Below are 25,569 nucleotides of genomic sequence, written 5' to 3'. Positions count from 1 at the left end.
CCTCCTTCTGGCACAACTGTTGATGTCACAACAGAGGAACTCAGCTCCTGGTCTCACTCCTCCTGTTGTACCCTACTGAACACTGTGGCCCCACGAAAAAACTGTGTTGCCTAAATTAAATCTGAGCCTTGGCTCAGCAGCAGGACAAGCTGTGTCGACAAGCTGAGCGCAGGTGGAAGAAGGATGGTCCTGCGGGTCTCTTTTCAAAATTCTAAAGGGTTGTTGGCGTCAGTATCAAAATACTTTTAAAGATGCTAAAAAATATCTTTCAGACATTATTGCATCAAATAGCCAAAATCCATGTGTGCTATTTAAGACAATTGACTTTGTTTTAATCCCTCAACAAGATTGTGCTGCCACGAATCCTCTGCTGAAATGAATATATTTATATTATATTTTATACATTATAATAGGATGAATTTACAATTTTGACATTGTGTAAGGCACACCTGTTAAATAATGGATGGATTATCTCGGCAAATGAGAAGTGCTCACTATCACAGATTGACAGAAACATTAATAATAATAAGAAGAAATATGGGTTTTTTGTTGTGTACATGGTAAATGACTAATTGAACACAGGTGGTGAATACATGACTAATGGTAAGGCTGGACAAAATGAAGCACAGACAAGACAGGAAAATAACAAAATAAAGTGGGAAATGATATGAACAGTGATGGTGAGACTCAATTCCTAACAGATGCTTTCGATCATCAGTGATCCTCAGTGTAGCAAATCCTGAGGTCCATAAATTTCTGTTGGAGGAGGTGGTCCAGACATTTATCATCGAGTGTCTGCAATCACCACATTTAGCCTCATGTCTTGCGCCAGTTCTTCCTGTCATGTCACAGTTATAACAAGCAGGAATGACATAAACCAAAGGTTGATAAATAAAAACGAAACCAACAGGTTAATATTTAATAATGCTGTGTGTTATAGTGACTATTGGTTTTCAGTTCTGATGGTGATGGAAGACTGACAGCAGTAGAGCAGTGATGTGGCTTCTTCAGACACTTAGTGTGTAACAGTCTGCAGGGACCTGTTCTCCAGTTAGAACCATAGCTACGCTACCGTCCTCCTCTCTTCCACCCCCTGTAATGAGTCCAGCTGCATCCATAGGACTGACTGGCCTCCTGATCCACTCATCCCATCTGTTACAGGTCCAACTGGTCCCAGTAACAGATTAAATGTAAACTGTAAAACAGTTTGTACAAAGGTGAGACGGACAACGATGCTGCTTCATCTGTGCTCGCGTTTATCAGTCTGACAAAAACGAGCTCCGACAGCACCGTAACGTCTCACCTGAGGGGAGCTGCCCCCTTGTGGTCGTAACTAGGAACGCCCCCCCTATGCACCCCATCTGTCTCTTACAAAACAGAAAATACGCTCATTGACTTCCATGTGGCCACATTGGTGCGTCACACATCTCTCCATAGAGCTCCCTGCTCTGCAACAAACCTTAGTCTCCTCAGCACAAGGACGCTGCGCTGATTTTTCATGTAAACTGCATCTGAATCATTAGGCCATGGGTCAGGTCAACGCTCTTAATGTTCACCAGTGTAAGTGAAGAGTTTGTGCCTGTGGACAACTAGACAACAACGTCCATAGTTTGATATTGCTTAAATAAGGTAAATGAACACGATTCACATCTGAAACCAACCCCACAGTATCAGTCATGTCCTTTGTGTTTGATGCCCCTCCCAACTGAGCCAAGGCATAAGCCACCCATAATCAGCGAAGGGAAATGCAGCTTGAATATTCTCACATTCTGTCCTCATTTTTCTCAATATTTCTTCAGGGAAGCTTGGCGTTTCTAGCGGAGTCAAATATTTTGAAGCCGATCTTAGTGAGATCAGCTGGTGTCGGGTGTGAACAAAGTTCTGCTACTGCGCTCCGGCATTGCGGATGAGGGAAAGTATAAATCCAAGCAATAAAAAAGACAAAAAATTATTTCGAACCACACGATAAAAGAGGATGCACCTCAAATACTAAGACTATTTAAAGAAAATCACATGCAGTTGGTAAAAAGTAAGGAAAAACACAGAAAAGACAAGACTTAGACAGAGCGATCGAAACGTGCTCACGCCTGTAAGGAAGTAATAGTGAGGAGCATTAGGGAAGTATGAAAGAAAGATGTATATTTATTTTGTGTTGGAAGCTGGAGGATCAGAGAGATGACTGAATGCTCTGTTAACGTTTTACATGTCGTGTAAGAGGGTGTGAGGGAGGTAGGATACAGTAGATGGCGGTAGTGTAACTTTAAGGATGCGAGTCGCCGTAAAACACTAAAGAAGAAGAAGGTGAACACCACCGAAGAAGAAAAAGACCAGGCGGAAATCTGAGATCTGTTGTCTTTGTTCTGTTCTTAGAGCAGAGAGCTGCTGGATTCAAGGAACCGAGACGAAAATGGATCAGTACAAATTGGAAATAAAAGAAGAGGACGTGGACGTCTATCTAGAACAGAAGCAGAGCGATACGGAGCAGCAGGACCCGAGTTAACCGAACAGGACAGGTCCATCAGTGGAATAAAGGAGGAACGGCAATACCCGAGTTTAACCGAGCAGGACCGGTCCACTAGTGCAATAAAGAAGGAGGAACAGGACCCGAGTTTAAATGAGCAGGACCGGTCCATTAGCGAAGCTGAGGAGGAGCAGCAGGACCCGTGACCACGCTGGTCCCACAGATCAACAGGTCGGTGCTGATTCACCGCTAAAAGCGCTCATAGCGACACTAATGCAAAGATGTGGATGTTGTGACAGAACGAAGTAAAACCAGGCTGTGGATGCGTGGAAACATACGGACGCTGCTCTGCAGAGGAAAGGAGCCTGTGTTCTCTGCTAATGGGAACTGTGTGTGTGTGTGTGTGTGTGTGTGTGTGTGTGTGTGTGTGTGTGTGTGTGTGTGACTGAGACATATTCCTTGCGCGGTGAAGTTAGTTTGACGTTGGACATTCAACAGACATTCGACCGAAAGTATCTCCAGACAAGCGGTCCGTGTTTGAACAAGCGATGCGCGTTTCGTGTTCGCTACGCGGACACAGAACGAGACCGCTCGGCACATGAAGACGTTGACTTAGGGATCGTCGATAAATTGTTTGGATTTTCAAGAAATTAATAATTCAATAGCGTCCAAACCAATTACTGAATTTTTTTCAATACCATCCACACCATATGACCTACTGGTTCAAAACCTGCTCCAAACTGTCCTTCACAGGGCACAAACATTTCTATGAGGATCAAATCATCTTTTTTATTTTTCTATAATATTTGTGTGTAAATATTACTGTAATTTTTCAACACCATCCACACCATATGACCTACTGGTTCAAACCTGGTTGTGCCCTGTAAAGGACATGTAGACACACAGTTTAATTCTTGAAAATCCAAATTATCGACGGTCCCTAAGTCAACGTCTTCATGTGCCGAGCGGTCTCGTTCTGTGTCCGCGTAGCGAACACGAAACGCGGATCGCTTGTCTGGAGGTACTTTCGGTCGAATGTCTGTTGAATGTCCAACGTCAAACTAAATTCACCGCGGTACATATTCCAGTAAACACAGGCTTGAGCTAAAAGGCAGCTAATTATACTTTGTATAAATAATGGAGATGAGGCTAACTGTGTTAGCGGCTACAATGACCTGACTAGTTACAGTAAGACACACTTTTAGACAGATGGATGCATCTTTGTTGTCGTTGCACAAATGTATAGTTGACAATAAAAATGACAACATAATCAGTAGCACTGTAACAAGATATAAATGAATGTTAGTAAGTGGAGCATATAAGAGTTGTTGGTGTTGTTTGTCATTCCAGTAGAAGGCAGCTGGTTATTTCATGGAGTTTTGTTCCATTGATTAGTTCTACTGTAGTAAACTGGCAAGAAATTCAGGGTATTGAGATCCTGAAACAAAAAGACCAGAGGCTGGACCCTGAACACACCGTGTTCTGCCTTTGCGCAGACCTTAAGGGATTCTTCACTGCTGAAAAGCATGTTATATGCTATAAATATTGAATTGAATATAATTGAAATATTGAAGAATACATGAAGTATTTCATGAGTGTCACAAGCCATGGCTTTTAACTACACTTGAGCTAACTCATGAGAGTGTGCCATATCAATTGCCTTGTCTAGTGTTAGCCTTTGGCTAAGTAGCTTTTCTCTAACGTGAGGTGAGGTTAGTGGCGGATATAATTCGGTCCCCTGACCTTTTTCATAACCACAGTCTTTTACGAACAGCTTGAGCTCTGTCACAAATTGCTCAAATGATTAACCACTCCCTTGTGTCTTTTCGTGGAACTTGTACCTGGCGAATATTGGGTTTGCTTTTGGCGTAAGGTACCCTGCAAATCCATCGTAGTACGTTTTTTAGTGATTTACCTTTTTTGATGAGGGTGATGGTGAGGACACCTGCAGCCTCCATCTGGTTGAGAACCTGCTACGCTCAAAGTCTTCCAAATAGTGATGAGAACAAAGATAACAACATCTCCTCTGTGATTTGTCTACAACTATACCTGTCTTGCTGCAGAAACAAATCTAAAAACATAACCAAGTTTACTACCTACGCAGAACATGGTCTGTTTACCCTACCGTACATCCAGTAAAGCATTCCCACGGAAAGGCCCCTGCATAAGCTTCCATCCTCTAACCCTCAGGCTTCTGAACTCACTCAGTAACCTATACATTGCACATTGAAGTGTGAAGATAAGTTTCACCTGCCTCTCTAGGTTAGATGCCTGTAACAAATTAAGATACAGAAACATATTACTGTAGTGTTTATTAAGAAAGATCTAAAAACTACATTTCTAATGCTGTAAATTCTGCACTCTAGGGCGCACCAGAATTTAAGCCGCACCCACTAGATTTCAATTAGAAAAAATGTTTTTTCATATATTAGAAAGATTGTTTTTCGTAACTTTAAACACGGCTGGTTAAAAAGAATAAAAAGTACAGCAGTTTACCCCAAAAGTAATCAATCACTATCTTAACGCTGCATTTTGCACATTAAAACAAACAAGGTCGTCGTCTTCAGTGTCAAAATGAAACTGCCTCACAATTAACTTCGTTCACACACACTCTGTCCTTCTTTCACATTTTGTTTACATTTTCCTCGTAGCAGATGAATCTGCTGCCGTGCCATGATTGACAGGTCTTTCCATCTCGACTTCTTTTAAGGTGGCAATTGTTTTGGCTTTTGTTGAGCACAGCAACTCCTACGTGGTCTGCGTGTAAGAATATATCAAATGTCTTTACCATCTCTTTGGTGAACTAGCCATTTATTTAAGGCAGAAAGAAGAATCTGCTCCGTCGGCTCTGTCCATCTGACGCAGTCAGCAAGTCAGTCACATACGGTTTGCTTCCAATAAAAAAGAAAAAAGAAAAAAAACTAGCGTAACACCAATAGCAAAAGCGGACAGAGGAGTCTCACCGCTAATGCATAACGGTGACTAAGGCTGCATACAACACACAAACCTCAACAGCTTTCAGTTAGACCTGCACGGTGTAAACATCTAATATAAAAATCCACAAATTAGCCGCTGGAAAAAAGTACCATCTTATAGTCAGTTTAATTAGAATCAATGCCTTTTGTTCCCTAATCTGTCATGCAGTGATTTGTCTGAATATTAAAGCAATTTTTTTTAAATAAAATTATGTCAAAGTGTAACTAACTCAATCTGACTTGGCGTCCAGCTAGTTAATTTAGCAACGCTATCTTTTAGTGACTCTGCGTTGCTTTTTATATGTACAATGGTGATTGGGAGGACGTTGTCTGTTTACGTGGGACTGTTTGTTTACCCGACTAGCACAAGATACTCATCTCCATGCAGTTAGCATCTTTGTAAAAAACTTTCCCCACAAACCCAATACGCATGTGCAACACGCTTCAACAAAACTTCCTGGACTGGACAACAGTCTGGTAATTCGCACTGAAGTTGCTATCATCGCTGCTTTTTCTCTGAGCAGTGGTCAGGTGCCCTTCAGGATTCCTTCCCCCAATCACAATAAAGTTATCTCAATGCACTTTTACAAAGTAAGGTTTAAGACCATACACAACTATCCCACATGCAGCAAGCCTTCAATTTGAAAGTGGAGAAGAAAAACTCCCTCTCTAACAAGGAAGAAAACCCCCAGCAGAACCAGGCTGGATGGTGGGCAACCATCTGCCTCGACCGGTTGGGGTGAGTGGATAGACAGAGAAAAACACACATAAACAACACAAAGCAACAACAGAGCACAGGCAGGATGGTTGAACCAGGGACTGGATACAAGCAGGATGGTTGAATCCGCAGCTGGCCATCACAGACACAAAGCTCTGACTCCGATGATGAGGACAGAATGGAGAGAAGAGAGAGAGGAGAGAGCGGGGGAGAAGCACAACTACTGAACAAAAAGAGACAAGGTTTAGTTTGGACATAGAACAGTGATGGGAGGTTATTGGGACAAGTAGTTAATTGTTAATTAAGATAAGTAATTAGATAATTGTTTAGCCACAATTTCTTCAAGAATCTTAAAAATAAAGGTTAAATTTGAAATGGGCCTATAGTAGGCTAGTTCTCCAGGGTCCAGAGCAGTTTTTTTTCAATAAAGGTTTGACTACAGCCACCTTAAAAGCCCTATGGTACATAGCCTTAATGTTAATATTGGTGATCTGATAAAAGGTAGAACTTCTTGGAGTAATCTGGTTGGGATTGTTTTCTTAACAAACAAGTGGACGACTTGGAAGAGTTAATTATTGAGGTTAACTCCATATGAGTTATGGGAAAGAAGGCTGTGTAGGTAAGATAGAGGATTTAGTAAATTTAAAGTGTGATGGATCTAGGCAGTGCTTTCTGCTGAATGTCTTCTCTAATGATGATCATTTTTTTAGTAAAGTAGTTCATAAAGTCAGTGCTGCTGAGGACAAGATCAAGGTTATGGTTAAAACGATGAGTGGGTTCTTAATAGTTGTCTATGAAGGAGTTTTAAAGCAGTGCTGAGAAAGTTGCTGTCAACATCTATATGAATGTCTCCCACTACAATGAATTTATTTGTGCTAAGAACTATGTCAAACTTAATGTATGTCAGGGCACAAGAGATTAGTTTTTTTTGTGGTAAGAATGTTCAGTATTGAACCTAACCAACACATGACGACTGTATTGGATAAGAAAAAGCACAAAGGCAGAATTTTTCCTATTACACTTAGACAGGAGCTTAAGATAAGATTCAATGTCGCCCGCTCTGGCCCCAGGTAAACACTTAACTATGACCACTGGATTCTCTAACTTCACGTTTCGGGACTATGGAGTCACCAATGATCAGAGTGGGTTCTCAGCCAATGTGTCGCTGAGTGGGGAAAATCTGTTTAAATAACATGAAGCGGTTGGTGGATAAACCGTGGGCGCCTGCCTAAAGCTATGTTTCTTACGAGCCGTGACCAAGTCGTTACCCAGCTGCCTGGGGCCCGTCAGGGGACTGGTAAGCAGCTAAGCTAGGAGGCTCCGCACCGACTAAAGGTGCCTGGCTAGCTGGCCTGTTTTCTAAGGTGCGAAGCCAAGACTCTAAGTGTAAGATCCTCGCCTCAAAACCTGCAACTAGCGTACACTTATTATAGATACAATTACTACTAACTTATCACTAGAGGAGGCGGAGGATAAGCTAAACATAAGACGCACAGAACAGAACGAGAGGGAGAGGAAAAGGAGGAAGCCATAGGAGGAAAGTAAGCTAGCTGCTACGCTAGCAGAGAAAACACTAGATAACAGTGAAGATTAGTAGGAACGTTTAATGAAAAGAAAGGGTGCTTGAGTGTTACAAGCTTGTTTTGCAACTCTTAGCAGTCGCGTGTGATGTTACCTTAAGCTTGCTGGAAAGAGAAATTATCGTTAATTCAAATTTAGAAGTATTTAAATAGAATATTCTGATGAAGTGAAGAGGTGGGACTCCACCCAAGCTCCAGCCACACAACCTGCACTCTCCGCCTCTTAAACTTAGTGACGCCCACAAGGTATTTAGTCAGTGACAAAAACTCTCTTAGTCGAACTCCATCTTCCTCTCAACTACTTTTGTTTTGTTTTGTTTCTCGTACCCAGCTGATGTTGTTACGTCATCCAGGTGGTGTTTCCTCAAAGTGCTGTGTTAAAAATGCCAATACCACTTGGACTATTCTCCCCGTCTAGGAGTGGTACATTCTGTTCAGACCCCCTCTTTATGCAAAGTCACTAAGGACAGTTTTCTTAGTCTAGAGCGTTAAATAATTTTGATGCAACCGTTATTGTTAATATATTGTGTGCGTCCATTGAGCTGTAAGTCACTTATTATTTATTGTGTACGTTTATGTTCCTATTCAGCATATAAATCATATTCGAATTGGGTCGAAGTTCATCTGCGCATTTTGAAACTGTGTTTTACAGCGCATTGATTGACACGTGCTCTGCATTCCTAGTAGAGTTATCATTTGTTCCAATAGTAAGTATCAGGTATTATTACTATTATTCCTATTGATACATTCGAGTCACAAATTTAGCAGACCTGTAATTGCCTCAGTTATGAGAATTTAACTGGAGGAATTTTTGTAATGTGATGGCTCCATGTTGTGGCGGTGATATGCCTAACATGGTGAATCAGTAATGCCCAGTTTTTATGGGAAACATTTGATGAGGTGTTTTGTGCTGATGGTTGATTTGTAATTTCCTTTTCTTTCAGAAACCACACACACATGCACTCCAACACAGTGCTCTCTAACGAGATTTTTCTTGTTTTCTGTATCTGTCACTTTAGGGACACGGAGGAAGAAGAGCTTCAAGGCTGTATCTCTGTCAGCAACATAGCCAGAGGCCTTTCAGTCAGAGCTAGAGAATCATCAAAATGTTCACCTCCGGGAAAAACCAAGGGGTGCTGGGTTCCACAGGTCAAAGGATCTGAAAATTAACTGTCATGTTCACACGGCAGAGAACCCTCACTCCTGTGAACAGTGTGGAAAGACATTTTCTACTAGAAGTACTTTACTGAGACACCCACATGTTCACACTGGAGAGAAACCTTATTCATGTGAACAGTGTGGAAAAGCATTTTCTCAACTCAGTAATTACAGAAACACAAAACGCATTCACACTGGAGAGAAACCTTATTCATGTGAACAGTGTGGAAAAAGCATTCCCTCGACAGAGTGATTTACGGGCACACCAATTGGTTCACACTGGAGAGAAACCTTATTCATGTGAGCAGTGTGGAAAAGCATTTTTCTCAACACAGTCATTTACAGAAACACAAACGCACTCACACTGGAGAGAAACCCTATCCATGTGAACAGTGTGGGAAATTCATTCTCTCGACAACAGTACTTTACAGGTTCACAGACGCATTCACACTGGAGAGAAACCTTATTCATGTGAACAGTGTGGAAAAGCATTCTCTCGACACAGTCATTTACAGGCACACCAACGTGTTCACACTGGAAGAAAAACCTCATTCATGTGAACAGTGCGGTAAAGCATTCTCTCGACACCATCATTTACAGGCACACCAACGTGTTCACACTGGAGAGAAACCTTATTCATGTGAACAGTGTGGGAAAAGCATTCTCTCGACACAGTCATTTACAGGCACACCAACGTGTTTCACACTGGAGAAAAACCTCATTCATGTGAACAGTGCGGTATAAGCATTCTCTCGACACCATCATTTACAGGCACACCAACATGTTCACACTGGAGAAAAAACCTCATTCATGTGAACAGTGTGGAAAAGCATTTTCTCAACACAGTGTTTTAGTAACACACAAACGCGTTCACACTGGAGAGAAACCATATTCATGTGAACAGTGTGGAAAAGCCATTTTTCTATCAGAAGTACTTTGCTGGACACACCAACATGTTCACACAGGAGAGAAACCTCATTCTGTGAACAGTGTGGAAGAGCATTCTCTCGACGCATTAATTTACAGGCACACAAACGCATTCACACTGGAGAGAAACCTTATTCATGTGAACAGTGTGGAAAAGCATTTTTTTCCAGAAGTACCTTGCTGACACACCAACATGTTCACACTGTGGAGAGAAACATCTTTCATGTGAATAGTGTGAAGAAGCATTCTCTAAACAACAGTGCTTTACAGACAGACAAATGTGTTCACACTGGAGAGAAACCTTTATTCATGTGAAACAGTGTGGAAAAGCACTTTCTATCAGACGTACTCTGCTGACACACCAACATGTTCACACGGAGAGAAACCTCATTCATGTGAACAGTGTGGAAAGCATTCTCTTGACACCGTATATTACAGGCACACCAACGCGATCACACAGGATTATCTCAAACATTGTGTTTACTACTGGAGACAAAACTGCAAAGTGCAGAGAAGCGTTTTTGCACCTCAATGACAAACCAAGTGTTCACGCTGGCCAAAGATCCCATTAATGCGAAAAACATTGTCTTATCTGTCCAGCTTGGCAAAGCACCCGCAAATTCATACGTCAAATTAACAAATGTAACGTGTCATATAAATGTTCCAGAATGTCTAAAAAGGTGTCTGTTCGGGCATATCTTTGCAAGGAACTGACTTTGGCCAATGGGGCGTCATTTAACTCTATGCAATTAGCCGAAAAAACGCCAACCATGATTGAAAGGACTCCCATCCACTAAAAAATGGCCGATTGCATTTTATGCCTTGGTACAAAAAAAACGTGACCAAATGGTGGACCAATCAATTCAAATCAATTAGGACAAGCTCTTTCAGGGGCCCTAGAAAGTCACAGCATGCTTGAGTAAAGTCCCAAACGTAAGAATAACAGAATAGGGTCGGTTCACCTGTAAAATAGTTTTCATGAGCAGTCTCTTCTTTTAATTATTCTCCTGCATTAAACAGGACACACACCTGTCTCCAGCCGAGGCTTGTAACATTGCAGCACATTTTAACAGGACAAAACCTCGATCCACCGCTCCCTGCCTGTATCTGCTCGAAGGCCGATAGCTTTTGGCTTTTTCCCATACAGGTGTGTGTTTGCAGCAGACTACAGCGACACATTTCAAGGGAACAATGGCTCAGTCGACTGGCTGAAGTCGTTAGAATACCTAGCTACTAGCTTGACACACATGGGTTACTACATTTAATATGTTAGTTGGCGGGTGGCACGGTGGAATATAGAAGATGGATGAAATATTTTAGTTTGCTTGTTAAAGACATCATAAGACATGTACTATTATAGCGATGTGGGTATAGATTTCTACAAAATGTGATCGCAGCATTTTAGCACTCTTGTTCTTGAAGCAGTCTCGAGATGAAATTAAGTCCACATACATACAAATGGTGAGGTGTGTGGCTGTGGCAGTGTTTCCTTCGTTGGTCCTTGTAATAAAAGTAATCCACAACATTTTGCCATTTACCATTGTGAACAAGTACAACATAAACTGAGAAGATTGTGCTGCTTCTGTGTGCGCTGCCACTCTGAAGTAAGTTAAGCAAGTAGCAATACAATCGGAACAATACTGCAGAAATGCAAAAACAATGATACAAACAATATAAGAGTAGGCACAGTACAAGTGGAAACTCACTCGTATTTTTTTATGAACTTTTCAGGCTTGGGGGGTAGATAAAGGTCAGAGAGCAGACGGTGAGACTGGTCTTGGAGGGGAGGTGGTGTATCAGCTTAGGTATAATGAATGTCTATATAATGCATGACCGAGGCTGACCAAGATGTTTTACAGATCGTTTGTCCTTGAAGGGAGCCACGATAAGGGGAAGACAGTAGGAGCACAGCAGGTGAGCTAGATTTAACCCGGGAAGGGGAGATTAATTAAATAACCAGTGAATGTAAAGCATTTGGATCTAGACTTCTTTGTCATAAAGCTCTGTCTGCAAATGATCTTAATCAGGTGTTGTCAGTTGGCTTTTCCAGCTTGTCATTGACTGAAAACACCTTGTTAAGGTAACTCAGCAGGAGTTGGGGCAGAGAGGGTTGCATGGATGTATATAACTAACTGCTTTGTGTTTGTTTATTTTGTTTCTGTTTATTAAAAATAGTACAACCAATTGGCCCTCTAAATGTTAAGTAGACATTCTGTAAGTTGAAAAATAAGAAAACATTAATACACACCTGTATGTGGAAAAGTTGAAATTATGCGCTAATATATGGTGTCCATAAGTAAAAGGTGTTTGTCAATTAGGCAAAATTAATATAGATTAAAGCTGTATTACTGCAAATTAACTGTTTTGCTGCAAATAATCTGTCGCCAGAGTATCAACACAAAAGTGGATAAGTGCAATTCTGTGAGTGGACAAGCAAAATAAATGTTGAGAAATTTGAGCACCATTTACAGCTAGAGCAGTTTTGGCAGACAGATCTCTTGTTCTCAATAAATTAGTGATCAATATTTAATCTAGGAATATGTAAAACTGTTCATTGTTAATTTGAGTGGAAAAGGAAAATGTTTACACTAATCTTGGGATGAGTGAATCCGAATATGTTCGCGTGCATACAGTATGTAAAATTTCTGAGCCTTGTTCAGTGTTTGGTAGTTAGGGTGTATGTCTTTTCTTCTTGCCTAAGGTGCAAGTGGTTGTCTGTCAGTGAATATACACAAAGGAGTTTATGTGTGTGTCTGGTTGAAGTGAGAGGTTTCTGTTACTCTGATTTTCATATAGTGCACTCTGGTTGCCTAATGACAAATAAAGTCAAATTTGGTAGGGTTTTTGTTTTTTGTCTTCCATTGGCTTCATTTTACAGTATTAGTTAGATTCTTGTACTGTTGTTGAGGGAGGCTGAAGGTTGAACTGGTCACTGTTACTTACTTTAAAGAGAAGGGAAAATTGTTTTGTAACTCGGTCTCCGAAGTTGGTCACCAGCTGTGTAAGGGAAAAAAAATTGTTTTCTTTTCTATACTGTTTACATACAGTTTGTGCCTTGTTATAATTAGATTGAATGTTCCCATGAGGGCTATTAATCTCTTTTGACTTGTCGTACATCAATTTATGTATCTGACAAGCTTGTTTGACTGTTCCATGGTTGTCTCTGCCTGGCCCTCCCTGGATCTGGCTGTTATCTGATTCCCAAAACAAGCAGAGGAGCTGTGTCTCTCTTTGTCTGTAGACGTTTTGGCCCTTCACTCTGAGACACCAGTTGGGTACCAGGTGGAAAAATGGAAACATCTCCACAGGGATAAATTGGTACCTCCACTTTGATTGGACTAAAGAGACATTCCACTCTGCCAGAGTAAGGGGACAAAAAGGTGAAACAAATTGATGATTGTGTGATCTTTACCTCCATGGTGTAGTTTCTGATCTCCCCAGATGGTTTTTGATTTGCTTTACCCATTATCTTTTACTTTTTCTTTGTTTATTACAATAAATTACACAAAAAAAAACAACTCTCTCATCAGCTTCTTTATTGATTGAAAATTTCCACCACAGTCATCAGCACATAGTAGCAACTGCTTCTAGTATGTCGTGTGTTAGGAAGCAGCTCCCGTGCACCCGTGGCTCAGCTTCACAGTCTTGTGATCAAACTACTACTTGACTGTTCCTGTCACTTTACGTCCAAGGTTTTATTTTAAGGATTTTGTATAGGTACAGTAAAATAAATAAAACACATGAATAACTCCAATAATACACCAGTACTATTTCTTCAGCAGATATTTGTGGGTGTGGTATTTCTGCAGTGGTTTGTTTCGCTTTTGCACCTGAATTATTCTTTTATTCAGGAAAATTAAAACTCATCAGCTACATAGTCACTACCAATTATTATCAGGCCAGTTGCCTCTGCCTGGGGCCTCATGGGCAGACTGCCAGAGACCTACCCTCCTGCTTTCACAAGTTTGCATTGATCATGCATCAATGTCTTTCTCACCTTTTGGGTGAATCAATGTTAAGCTACAGCTTTACCAAGCTTGTAGTGGGACAATATACACCTGAGCTGATAAACAGGCTTTCCAAATGTAGCTGTAAGTATTACTGGTATTTATCACTGTCAATATCAATAATGTTTGATCATGGTAGTTTTGATGTTATACAGGTATGCAATGGCTATTAATAAGTTTTGAGATTATAATAATGCATATGTGTATGTTTATGATATATGTATGTTTGTATGAGTGTGTGCACATACCTTAACAACTATTATTAGCAATAATATTAATTTCACAGGTAAACCACAGTAGTTTAGTTATTGTTGTTGCTTGTTTAGTTATGAAAGTGTCATGCCTAAGGTACATTCCTCTTTATTTATTCTGTGCCTATTGTTTGCTTACATGATTTGTTTGGTTTCAGGCAGTTGCTTTCACATATGAATGAATAAACAAATAAATATCCAGATCAAGCCATTCCTATTTTCCTTATTATTTTTGCTTGTATGTGTTTTATAGAGTGTTGCTAAATAGTGGACAAATACAATTTTGATATGATCCCTTTTAGTTCAATTATTGGAGCAACGTACAGAACTACATTTGAAGCTTTGATAATGTAATAATGTATTTGATTTTATGTAATCATTTTAACTCTGAAAAATATATTTTCTCCAATATCCCCTCCATGTTTGTCATACAAGGACAATTAAACATCAGTATCACACCTCTCAATCAGTTTTCAATGTGAACGTCACATCATTGTATAAACCTTTTAGGACCTTTTGTAAAGTCTTTCATGGTAAGGCATGGGTGTAACATAGTGTCAAATGAGAGGATGAATGGCGGCATGTGAAAACACACAAAACAGTTATCGTACGCTCTAGCTAACACCTTGACATAATGATACCACATGTTGGTCTTGAAGCGGGGTGCTTGTGGTTGGGGTCCAGGTCCTTCCAGTTCCAGTAATCCACTGGTTGTACCAGTCCAAATGTGGGGATCTGTTGGTTTTCTTCGGCGACAAAGGTTTTGATACCGGTCGACTTCCACCCCTACTCAGTGCAACCAGGGGAATCACTCTCTTGCAGTGGTTTTGATGGATCCACATAGCTCTCTCCTCGGTCTTACAGCCGTCGGTGTAGTGAGTACCACAGTGTATGGCCCCTCCCACCGCGGACTTGACCATGTCTTTCGTTTGATGGCCTTGATGAGGATCTGGTCATCTGGGCTTGATCTTCTCCTCCTGCTGAGAAAAAGCAGTATCTGGCAGCTTATTTCCATTCACAATCTCTTGTTCCTTCAATAGGTTTGCCATCCACTCTGCTTAGTGTCTGGCTCTCCTTCTTCTCTTTTGACATCCTGACTGTTTGACTGTTCCATAGTTTTCTTTTGTCTCAGTTTAACTGTACCCTTTGTGCGTTTTACCAGCCCTGCACTCTATGGGTGGTAAGAACAATGATTTTTTAACGTGATGCCTAAGTGGGTGGCCACTTGTCTTATCACTTCGTTCATGAAGTGTGGCCCATTATCACTGTAGATGACCTGTGGAATGCCATGTACAGGAAATAATAATTTTGCACAATGCTTCAGTAATGGTCAGTGCAATCAGCATCATTGCTTGGGCACGATCTCATACACACTTGGAAAACGGGACATATCAACACAAGACAGTATTTGTAGTTGTTGCATTTGTTCAACACAATGAAGTCCATGTTTAGGAACTGATAAGGGTGAGAAGCCTCAGGAAACTGTCCTCTCTTAGGCCTCTCATGCCCCTGTGCATTATGTTGCAAAACTCTGCAAAACTGTTTGGCATAGGAGTTGAACCCATGTGTGAAAAAGTGCTGTTCCCACGTTCTCATCATCCCCCCTGTAGAGACGTGGCAAGGCCCATGGCTCAACACAGCAACTGTGTGGAACAGGTTTCGTGGTAAAACCGGTTTGGAACCTACTTTGTCAAATCCATCGATTAAACCTGCGCCCAGCTTAATCCATCGTTTCTGTTCTAGAAGTCGGTGATTGGCTTTGCATATCCTTAAACACCTGGATGTCTAAAGGTTCCTTAGGACCTTGTGAAATAGCTGTTAAGGTCCAAGCACAATGTCTGCCTTCTGCAGCCTCTTTTAGCTATTTTGTCTGCGAAAGCGTTGCCCTGTGAAACAGGGTCTTTCCGTTTGGTGTGTGCAGCACATTTGCACACAGCAATAGACTTAGGTAATAACACGGCTTTTAGCAAGTCTTTCAACAAATCCACATGCTCCGCTGGCTTGCCAGTAGAGGTCGTCATTCCCCTTCGGGCCCATTGAGCTGCGAAATAGCGAAGTGTAGAAAATTCATGCTGGCTTTCAGTAGAATCCTTACATCAACATCTCGTCCTGCTTTGCATGCTTCAGTCAAAGCTACTATCTCTGCAGCTTGAGCTTGAAAAAAGTGACGGAAAGTTTTCCTGCGTGAATCAGACTGTCATGGGTCACGACCGAGAAGACCTGTCTGAGTCTGTCCAGTTGATGCTGTGTTGTTCCCCTTCCTCTTGTGTTGGAATTAGTGAAGAAGGGTTTAGTGTGGATGTTACACCGCTTTGTGGTGATGTGCGACTGTGACATAAGTGTTGACAGAATCGAAGGTGCTTTGCAGGTGACAGGAAGGACATCTTGGTCTGTGTCAACAGCATGTCTACAGCGTGTGGTACTAGCAGCTCGAGGGTGTGAAACAACACCACTTCCGCTGAACAGTGCACTGCAAGTGCAGCTGCACACACTGCTCATACACAAGATGGTAAAGCGCATGCAACAGGGTCTAAACGTTTGGAATAATAAGCTATGTGCCTGTAGCGGCCTCCTGTTTTCTGGGCCAACATAGAAGTCATGAAATGGCCTTTACAATCAACTGTTTGGACAAACGGTTTTAAAAAATCTGGTAAACTCAGTACTGTAGCACCAGCTTTTTCAGCTTCTGGAGTCCTTCTATGTCTGTTCATAGACAAGGATTGGGAGTAGATCACATCTAACCGATTGTGTTATTTGTGCATAGCTCGGTAACCATAGTCTGCCGTAGTTGCACAAACCTAGAAACTGCATCATCTGCTGTTTCGTTTGTGTTTAGGAGCATCTAAAATAGACACTTTTCTGTTGACCGCCAAGCTGCGACCGCAAGGAAACAGTTCATGTCCTAGAAAGGTCACTTTCTGTTTGACCCACTGCAACTTTGAAAGCGAAGCTTTGTTCCCAGTCTTTGCTAGATGACGGAACAATGCAAGTGCAGCAATCTTGTTGTTTTGCTTAGTATCAGAAGCAATTAAAATGTCATCCACATAGACCAACAACTGACTGTGGCCTGGCATTTCAAAATCTGTAAGACAATTCTGTATTTCTGTAGAAAAGATGGTTGGGCTGTCACAATATCCCTGTGGTAACCTGGTGTAGGTGTATTTCTTTCCCTGATAAGTGAACCTAAACCATCCCTGTGATTCTTTAGCTAATGGTATGGAAAAGAATGCATTGCTTAGATCCACAACTGTGAACCATTGCTTATCTGGTTTTAGCAGGTTAAGTAATGTGTGGGGATCGGGCACACACTGAGCAACTGCTTGGTTCACTGCTCTTAAATCTTGAACCATCCTCCATGCCCCTGACTCTGCTTTCTTAACTGAAAAAATCGGACTTTTACACTGAGCATCTGGGGATTCTATAATAATCCCTGCTTGTATCATATCATTTATGACTGGTTTAATACCGGTTAATGCATCTGGTTTCAATGGATATTGACGTATGCGGGGCGGTAATCAGTTTTAGCTTTAATCACCACTGGTGTGGCAGTGGTCATTAATCCTACATCTGCTTTCCCTTTCGACGAAATAGAAACTGGAACTTGTGATAAAAGGGGATCAGGCAGTGTGCACAAGCAAGTCATTCTCCCGTCTCATGTGGGACATCCAAATAGACACGGGGTGAGGTAGTAACCACCCATTCTGCACTTGGAAAAGTTTGAGTGCCTGCTTGGTGAGCTGAACTGCACACCCTGTCATGCCCTTTCGGTCAGTGTACATGGCATTTACAGTGACGCTCTGGGGGCCCAAACTAAAAATCTGGTTGTCATAATTTAAATCTGGCCCTTTTGAATGTTTGTATCTCAAGGTAATGTGAAACTTCTCTAAAGACTGAGGTGTAAAGGTTCCCTTCTGACACTCTATAGCTAGGGACAATAACTGTTCAGAAGTGTTTGTGTAGGGTCTGGACTTGGCAGATCTAATGTCCAGTAGTAATGTGGTTTTTCCGTGCTATCTAACGGTAGGGTCAGTATTTCTTCGCCCTTGCCTATAGCAACCATACCTTTGGAAGTGGGGACAATAGAGATTTTAAACCGTGTCATCAAATCACGACCTAGCAGGTTTACAGGACACTTTGGACACAGCACAACTTCGGCACGCCCAGACTCCCCAGTCTTAGGGTCAGTGATCATAATTGGCTTTGAAAAAGAATCTTTGGTCACCAGTCCATTTGCTGATTTAACAAACATGAACCGGGAAGAACTCTGGAGTCCGGGAATTTGATCTCTCAGCATAGTTTTTTAGCTCCTGAATCGCACAAAAAAGTAAGTCGCGTACCGTTAAGAAGGAGGTCTCTAGTGGGGAGCTGGTCAGCTGATGTATACAAAAAGGTGTCTACCGACTATGTGAGGTCCAGTGTCTCTGCATCATCACCTGCTGGCTTTACCAATGAACTATCTACAGTACATCTAGTCAGGTCATGTATGGGTTTTGTGGGGGTGGTCTGTTAAACTCTCTAGGATTTCTAAAGACTTTATCTGAGCGCCCAGGTCTATGGGGGCACTGTCTGGCATAGTGCCCTGGCTGGTCGCAGATGTAGCATCTACCTATTTTTCGGGGGCGCATCCTACCCTTCCCCTGTTCACCCACCTTTCTCTTGTGGAACTGCTTTCTACGTACTGAGTCCTGATAGAAAGTGTTGAACTCTTTTCCTTCACCTTCATCTGACCTCCCAAAAAAACCCAAACACGGCTGCTGGCTTTCTGTTTCTTTCTTTTGATGATTTCAGATGCGCGGTGAGCACAGTTCATAGTGTTGGGGACACTTGCTGTGCGGTGGTTTAGGTCATGCTATCGAATGAAGTCAGCTATGGTGGTGAAAACCCGCCATCAGCGATTGTTTTAGCTGCTGCTGATAGGCATCAGCGGTGTCCTCGGTTAAACCGCTGTGGTTTCGGAGCACTTCCTCTAACCGTGCTCTGTACTCAAACACATCTTCGCCTTCTTTTTGTCTGCATTGCGCAATTTTAGCATAGTCAGGTGTTTTCTTCGACAACTTTTTCATGTTTTTATGCACCTTCTCAACTTGGCTTCTCAATGCACCGCTTTAACTGGTAGATTTGTGTTGCGTGTATCTTTGCCAGTAAAGTCACCTTCCACTCTGTCCCAGTTAAAGGTCAGAGACTTTCTGAAAGTTTGATTAACTTCCCAGCCGTTGAGTCCAAACGAATCAATCAGCTGGCGATGTTTATCATCCCAGGCGTCCAAATCTAATTTTGGGTCACCTAAGCTTTTGCACGCGTCTGTGCAGGGTCTGAAGACATAAATTGTCTCTCTGTGATCAAATGCACTTTTGCACTGTTGCCGCCCCATAATGCGGGTTTGCTTCTACGAGTGGATAGAATTCTCCATTCGCTCCCCCTGGGATGGGGTGGGTTGGGGGCTGGACCCCACCCATCACAATCGTAATTACTGTCAATTATGCTATGTTGTTGTTTGAGGGGTTTCAGATAAGGATAACGAATAGGTTCTCCTAACATTAAGGAGTGAAGTTTACCTTTGTGAGTTGTTCTGGTGTGGCTGGCAACGGGGTCAGCTCTAGCAGCTGCAGGTTCATTAATATCCAATTTTTCTACTGCTCTCCGCCATTCAAGTAATTTCTTTTTCGATCTCAGATTTTTGATCTGGTTTCTGTCTTCTCTGTTCACTAATTTTCGCACCTTCACTAGCACAGATGGTTTCTTCATCTGGCTTCACCACAACAGCTGCCTGCAAGGCAAGCCGTTCACGCTTCATATCTAGTTTTTTCTGAATATCCTGTCTCCGCTTAAGTGCTTGCTCTCGCCACTTAACAGCCTCCAACAATTGCAGGTGTTTTTCTTTGTTTGGAGCTCTGCGTGTGTTAAGAGCGTCAACCTTTAATCTCTCAACTATTTTCTCACACGGACCGCCCGTACATCAGTTTGCCCTCAAACCCGTACTTCTTTTTCCACAGTTCCAAAAATTTAGTACTGTCAGGTGCCAGGTTTGACCTCAAACCTTAATTCTTTTTCTAGCTCTAACAAAACAACCTCTTAACTTTGATTCAAACCGACGTAGAACAAATAAGACAAACATGACAATCCCTGCGACTCCCACTAAGGAGTTAAATTCTTAACTTACCTGTCTTGCCTGACTGTTATCTTACTTGTAAGGATGCTCCCCATTAAATGGTCTTCTGATTTTCTCTTTTTCTGTTTCTGTGACTTTAGGAACACAGAGGACGAAGAGCTTTAAGGCTGTATCTCCGTCAGCAATGTAGCCAGGCCTTTACCAGACCACCAGAGCCTTATTCATGTGAACAGTGTGGAAAAGCATTCTCTCGGCAGTGTAATTTACGGGCACACCAATGTGTTCACACTGGAGAAAAACCCTATTCATGTGAGCAGTGTGGAAAAGCATTCTCTCAACAAAGGACTTTATGGGTACACAGACGCATTCACACTGGAGGGAAACCTCATTCATGTGAAGAGTGTGGGGAAGCATTTTCTCATCACAGTGTTTTACTAACTCACAAACGCATTCACACTGGAGAGAAACCCTATTCATGTGAACAGTGTGGAAAAGCATTCTCTCATCCTGGTCATCTACAGGCACACCGACGCATTCACACTGGAGAGAAACCATATTCATGTGAGCAGTGTGGAAATGTATTCTCTCAACAAAGTACTTTACAAGTACACAGACGCATTCACACTGGAGAGAAACCCTATTCATGTGAACAGTGTGGAAAAGCATTCTCTCATCCTGGTCACCTACAGGTACACAGACGCATTCACACTGGAGAGAAACCTTATTCATGTGAACAGTGTGGAAAAGCATTCTCTCGACACAGTCATTTACAGGCACACCAAAGTGTTCACACTGGAGAAAAACCTCATTTATGTGAACAGTGTGGAAAAGCATTTTCTCATCACAGTGTTTTAGAAAGACACAAACGCATTCACACTGGAGAGAAACCCTATTCATGTGAACAGTGTGGAAAAGCGTTCTCTCAACACAGTGGTTTACGGGCACACAAACGCATTCACACTGGAGAGAAACCTTATTCATGTGAACAGTGTGGAAAAGTATTCTCTCGACACAGTCATTTACAGGCACACCAACATGTTCACACTGGAGAAAAACCGTATTCCTGTGAACAATGTGGAAAAGCATTTTCTCATCACAGTGTTTTACTAAGTCACAAACGCATTCACACTGGAGAGAAACCTTATTCATGTGAACAGTGTGGAAAAGCATTCTTTCGACACCATCATTTACAGGCACACAAACGCATTCACACTGGAGAGAAACCTTATTCATGTGAACAGTGTGGAAAAGTATTCTCTCGACACAGTCATTTACAGGCACACCAACATGTTCACACTGGAGAAAAACCGTATTCATGTGAACAATGTGGAAAAGCATTTTCTCATCACAGTGTTTTACTAAGTCACAAACGCATTCACACTGGAGAGAAACCTTATTCATGTGAACAGTGTGGAAAAGCATTCTTTCGACACCATCATTTACAGGCACACAAACGTGTTCACACTGGAGAGAAACCTTGATTCATGTGTACAGTGTGGATAAGCATTCGCTCAACACAGTGGTTTACGGGAACACCAATGCGATCACACAGGGGACGAACCTTATTCACGTGAACAGTGAGGGAAAGCGTTCTCTCACAACAGTAATTTGCTCAAACATTGTGTTCACACTGGAGAGTGCAGAGAAGCATTTTTGCACCTCAATGACAAACCAAGTGTTCACGCTGGCCAAAGATCCTATTTATGCGAAAAACTTTTTTTTTTATCTGCCCAACTTGACAGAGCACCCGCAAATTCACACAACAAATTAACAAATGTTAACGTGTCATATGAATGTTCCAGAATGTCTAAAAAGGTGTCTGATCGGGCATATCTTTGCAAGAACTGACTTTGGCCAATGGGGCGTCATTTAACTCGTTCGAATCTATGCAATTGGCCGAAAAACTTGAACACGTGATTGAAAAGACTAGGTTGATAGGTTGATGCTTGTTTGTCCATGTGTTGCAATGGACTGGCGACCTGTCCAGGATGTACCCTGTTTAATCCCCCGTATGGGAAGATGGATGGAATATGTTAGTTTGCCTGTTTAAAGCGATGTGGGTATAGATTTCTACAAAATAACGTGAGCCCAGCATCTTAGCACTCTTGTTCTCGAAGCAGTCCAAGATGAAATTAAGTCCACATACATACAAACGCTGAGGTGTGTGGCTGTGGCAGTGTTGCCTTCGTTGGTCCTTTGTAAAATAAAAGTAATCCACAACATTTGCCATTTACCATTGTAACAAGTACAACAAAACTGAGAAGAGGGTGCTGCGTCTGTGTGCCCTGCCACTCCTGAAGTAAGTTAAGCAAGTAGCAATACAATCGGAACAATACTGCAGAAATGCCCAAAACATATGATACAAACAATATTAGAGTAGGCACAGTACAAGTGGAAACTTGCTGGTATTTTTTTATGAACTTTTCAGGCTCGGGGGGTAGATAAAGGTCAGAGAGCAGATGGTGAGACTGGTCTTGGAGGGGAGGTGGTGTATCTGCTTAGGTATAATGAATGTCTATAGTTGTATGACCGAGGCTGACCAAGATGTTTACAGATCAGTTTGTCCTTGAAGGGAGCCACAATAAGGGGAAGACAGTAGGAGCACAGCAGGTGAGCTAGATTCAACCCGGGAAGGGGAGAAGGATTTAATTGAAATTAATCCAGTGAATGTAAAGCATTTGGATCTATGACTTCTTTGTCATAAAGCTCTGTCTGCTAATGATCTTGATCAGGTGTGTCAGTTGGCTTTTCCAGCTTGTCATTGACTGAACACACGTGGTTAAGGTAATCAGCAGGAGTTGGGGCATAGAGAGTTGAAAAAACAGCAGGGACAGCGACCCTCGATGGAACCGGTTTGAGAGAGGATGGAGAGAAACATGCAGTAAATGGGAGGGGGGTGTAAAGAATGTGGAAAAGTGAAATTATGGGCTATTTATATGGTGTCCATAAGTAAAAGGTGTTTGTCAATTAGGCAAAATTAATATAGTTTAAGTCTGTATTAGTGCAAATTAACTGTTTTGCTGCAAATAACCTGGCCCAGAGTATTGACACAAAAGTAGATAAGTGAAATTCTGTGAGTGGACAAGCAAAACTAAATGTCGAGAAATTTGAGCACCATACAGTAGAGCAGTTTGGCAGACAGATCTCTTTTCTTCCTGCCTATGGTGCAGTGGTTGTCTGTCAGTGAAGATGGAAAAAGGAGTTCATGTGTGTGTCTGGTTGAAGCGAGAGGTTTCTGTTACTCTAGTACACACACTCTGGAAAAAAAAGTGCATCTGGTTGCAAAGTGACAACTTTCTGTACTGTGATTGGAGGAGGTTGAAGGTTGAACTGCTCACTCTTTATTCGTAGACCACATTTCCTCTGCTTCTTTTAGAGAGAAGGGAATTGTATTGTAACGCGGTTTCCGAAATTGGCTCACAGCTGTGTAATGAAAAGGTTGTTTCTTTCTTATTCTATACTGTTACCATACAGTTTGTGCCTTGTTGATTAGATTGAATGTTCCCATGTAGGCTATTAATCTCTTTTGTCTTGTCGTACATCAGTTTTATGTATCTGACAAGCTTGTTTGACTGTTCCATGGTTGTCTCTGCCTGGCCCTCCTTGGATCTGGCTGCTATCTGACTCCCAAAACCAAGGCAGAGGAGCTGTGTCTCTCTTTGTCTGTAGACGTTTATGGCCCCTTCACTCTGAGACGCCAGTGGTACCAGGTGGAAAAATGGAAACATGTCCACAGGGATAAAGTTGTACCTGCAATTTGATTGGACTAAAGAGACATTCCACTCTGCCAGATAAAGGGACGAAAAGGTGAAACAACTTGATGATTATGTGATCTTTACCTCCATGGTGTATGTTCTGATCTCCCCAGATGGTTTTTGATTTGCTTTGCCCATTATCTTTTACTTTTCTTTGTTATTACAATAAATTACACAAAAAACAACTCTCTCATCAATATTTATTATATAAATTATTATTAGGCCAGTTGCTCAGAGGCCAAAACAAGAACGTCTTACTACAATTTAACAGTTATATTATTTATGACTATAGGTCATAAAGATAAGGAACTTAGATTATTAGTGGACGGTGATTGAGATGATTTTAGATACACATATAATTAAGAGTTTGAAATCATATGTAAATTAAAGGTACATAATAAAAGATGGGCTCTTGAATGAGAGCATGTCTCCAGTCGAGGTGTTGGTGGAGGAAATTCACAAATACCACACAAGTGGAGATGGATGTGATAATCATCCACGTCACCCTGCCCATCAGAGGGGACATTTGATCTGAGCTAGTGTGCTGATATGGAGGTTAAGGTAAAGGTAAAGATCTATAGACATGCTAATTATGTAATGATTTCAGGTACCTCAACACTACAATATGTTTGATTGGTAATACCCAGATTGAGCCATTCTTATAGCTCCAGTCATTTTTACCTCTTAAGCTGTGAAGAAGCTCTGTTTTCCTGGACCCAGCTGATGTTCTTACATGATCCAGGCCTGCTTCACTAAGCCGTAACAAACTCTGGCCAGAACATTCTACAGTTAGACGACGAATGTGATTCCAGGAGCCGTGGCAACTGGACTGGAGGAAGCTTCGACAGGATGGTATCAAAGGACGCTAAAAGCTTCCTACTGCTTTGATTTCATTGAGAGCGCTGATGTTTCCTCAAAGCGCTGAAAAGAGCCTCCTCCAAATTCAGTAGTAACTTTTAGATACTGAAAGGTTAATAAAGAATGCTTGTTTGTCTTGCCCTAATTCACCACACTTTTAGGTATTAACATTCATTTATCTGTGTTCATTTTCGTACACACACACACACACGCACACACACACGCACACGCACACACACACACACACACACACACACACACACACACACACACACACACACACAGAGTCGTTCACGCCGTTTTATCTCTATATATTGCTGGTTGTTTCATGTTTGCTGCTTATTATTTTAATACTTGTTTTTCGCCTGCATGTATTTATATCCTGCATGTATTTATATCCATATTTCCCGTAGTATTTGTATAATAAAACTTTAGACAATGGAAAAGGTCACTGACACTGCAACAAGAACTCATGACATTGGAGGCTGATTTGCCTTTATCAAGTAAAAATAAAATAATATTTAACTCATTAAATTGAAATCTGCTGTTTAAGTAGATTAATTAAAGTGTGATACTGGTTCCCCAATTTCAAGAAATATTAATGTTTCTGCATAAATAATAAATTATTAAATTGAATCCGCTATAGGATGTTGAGTTAATATCTGCTATTATAAAAAGAGCATTAATATTATAGATGCCATTATCTGTCTATCTTTTGTTTGCATGTGTTCCCGTAATGTTTACTGTGTCTTTCAGCTCAGCTTATGACT

General features: G+C 41.5%; 2 protein-coding genes and 1 pseudogene across 2 annotated transcripts in view; 2 read left to right on the top strand and 1 right to left on the bottom strand.

The window, feature by feature from the left end:
* The window catches only part of LOC129603091 (uncharacterized), a 506,300-nt gene that overhangs the window by 341,548 nt on the left and 139,183 nt on the right, over positions 1 to 25,569 (bottom strand). The window lies entirely within an intron of this gene.
* On the top strand, positions 1,670 to 24,349 carry LOC114851369 (zinc finger protein 420-like). The gene is given in 3 exon segments (XM_055502815.1): positions 1,670 to 2,692; positions 20,327 to 21,664; positions 21,666 to 24,349. Coding segments are annotated over 3 exon segments (1,440 nt in total). The 5' UTR covers positions 1,670 to 2,614; the 3' UTR covers positions 21,690 to 24,349.
* On the top strand, positions 8,589 to 10,455 carry LOC121202096 (zinc finger protein 239-like; annotated as a pseudogene).

This window comes from Betta splendens, chromosome 2 (assembly GCF_900634795.4).
Source record: "Betta splendens chromosome 2, fBetSpl5.4, whole genome shotgun sequence".
NCBI lineage: Eukaryota > Metazoa > Chordata > Actinopteri > Anabantiformes > Osphronemidae > Betta > Betta splendens.
The sequence above is the reverse complement of the archived record's forward strand: the minus strand, read 5'-3'. Positions and strand labels throughout refer to the sequence as shown.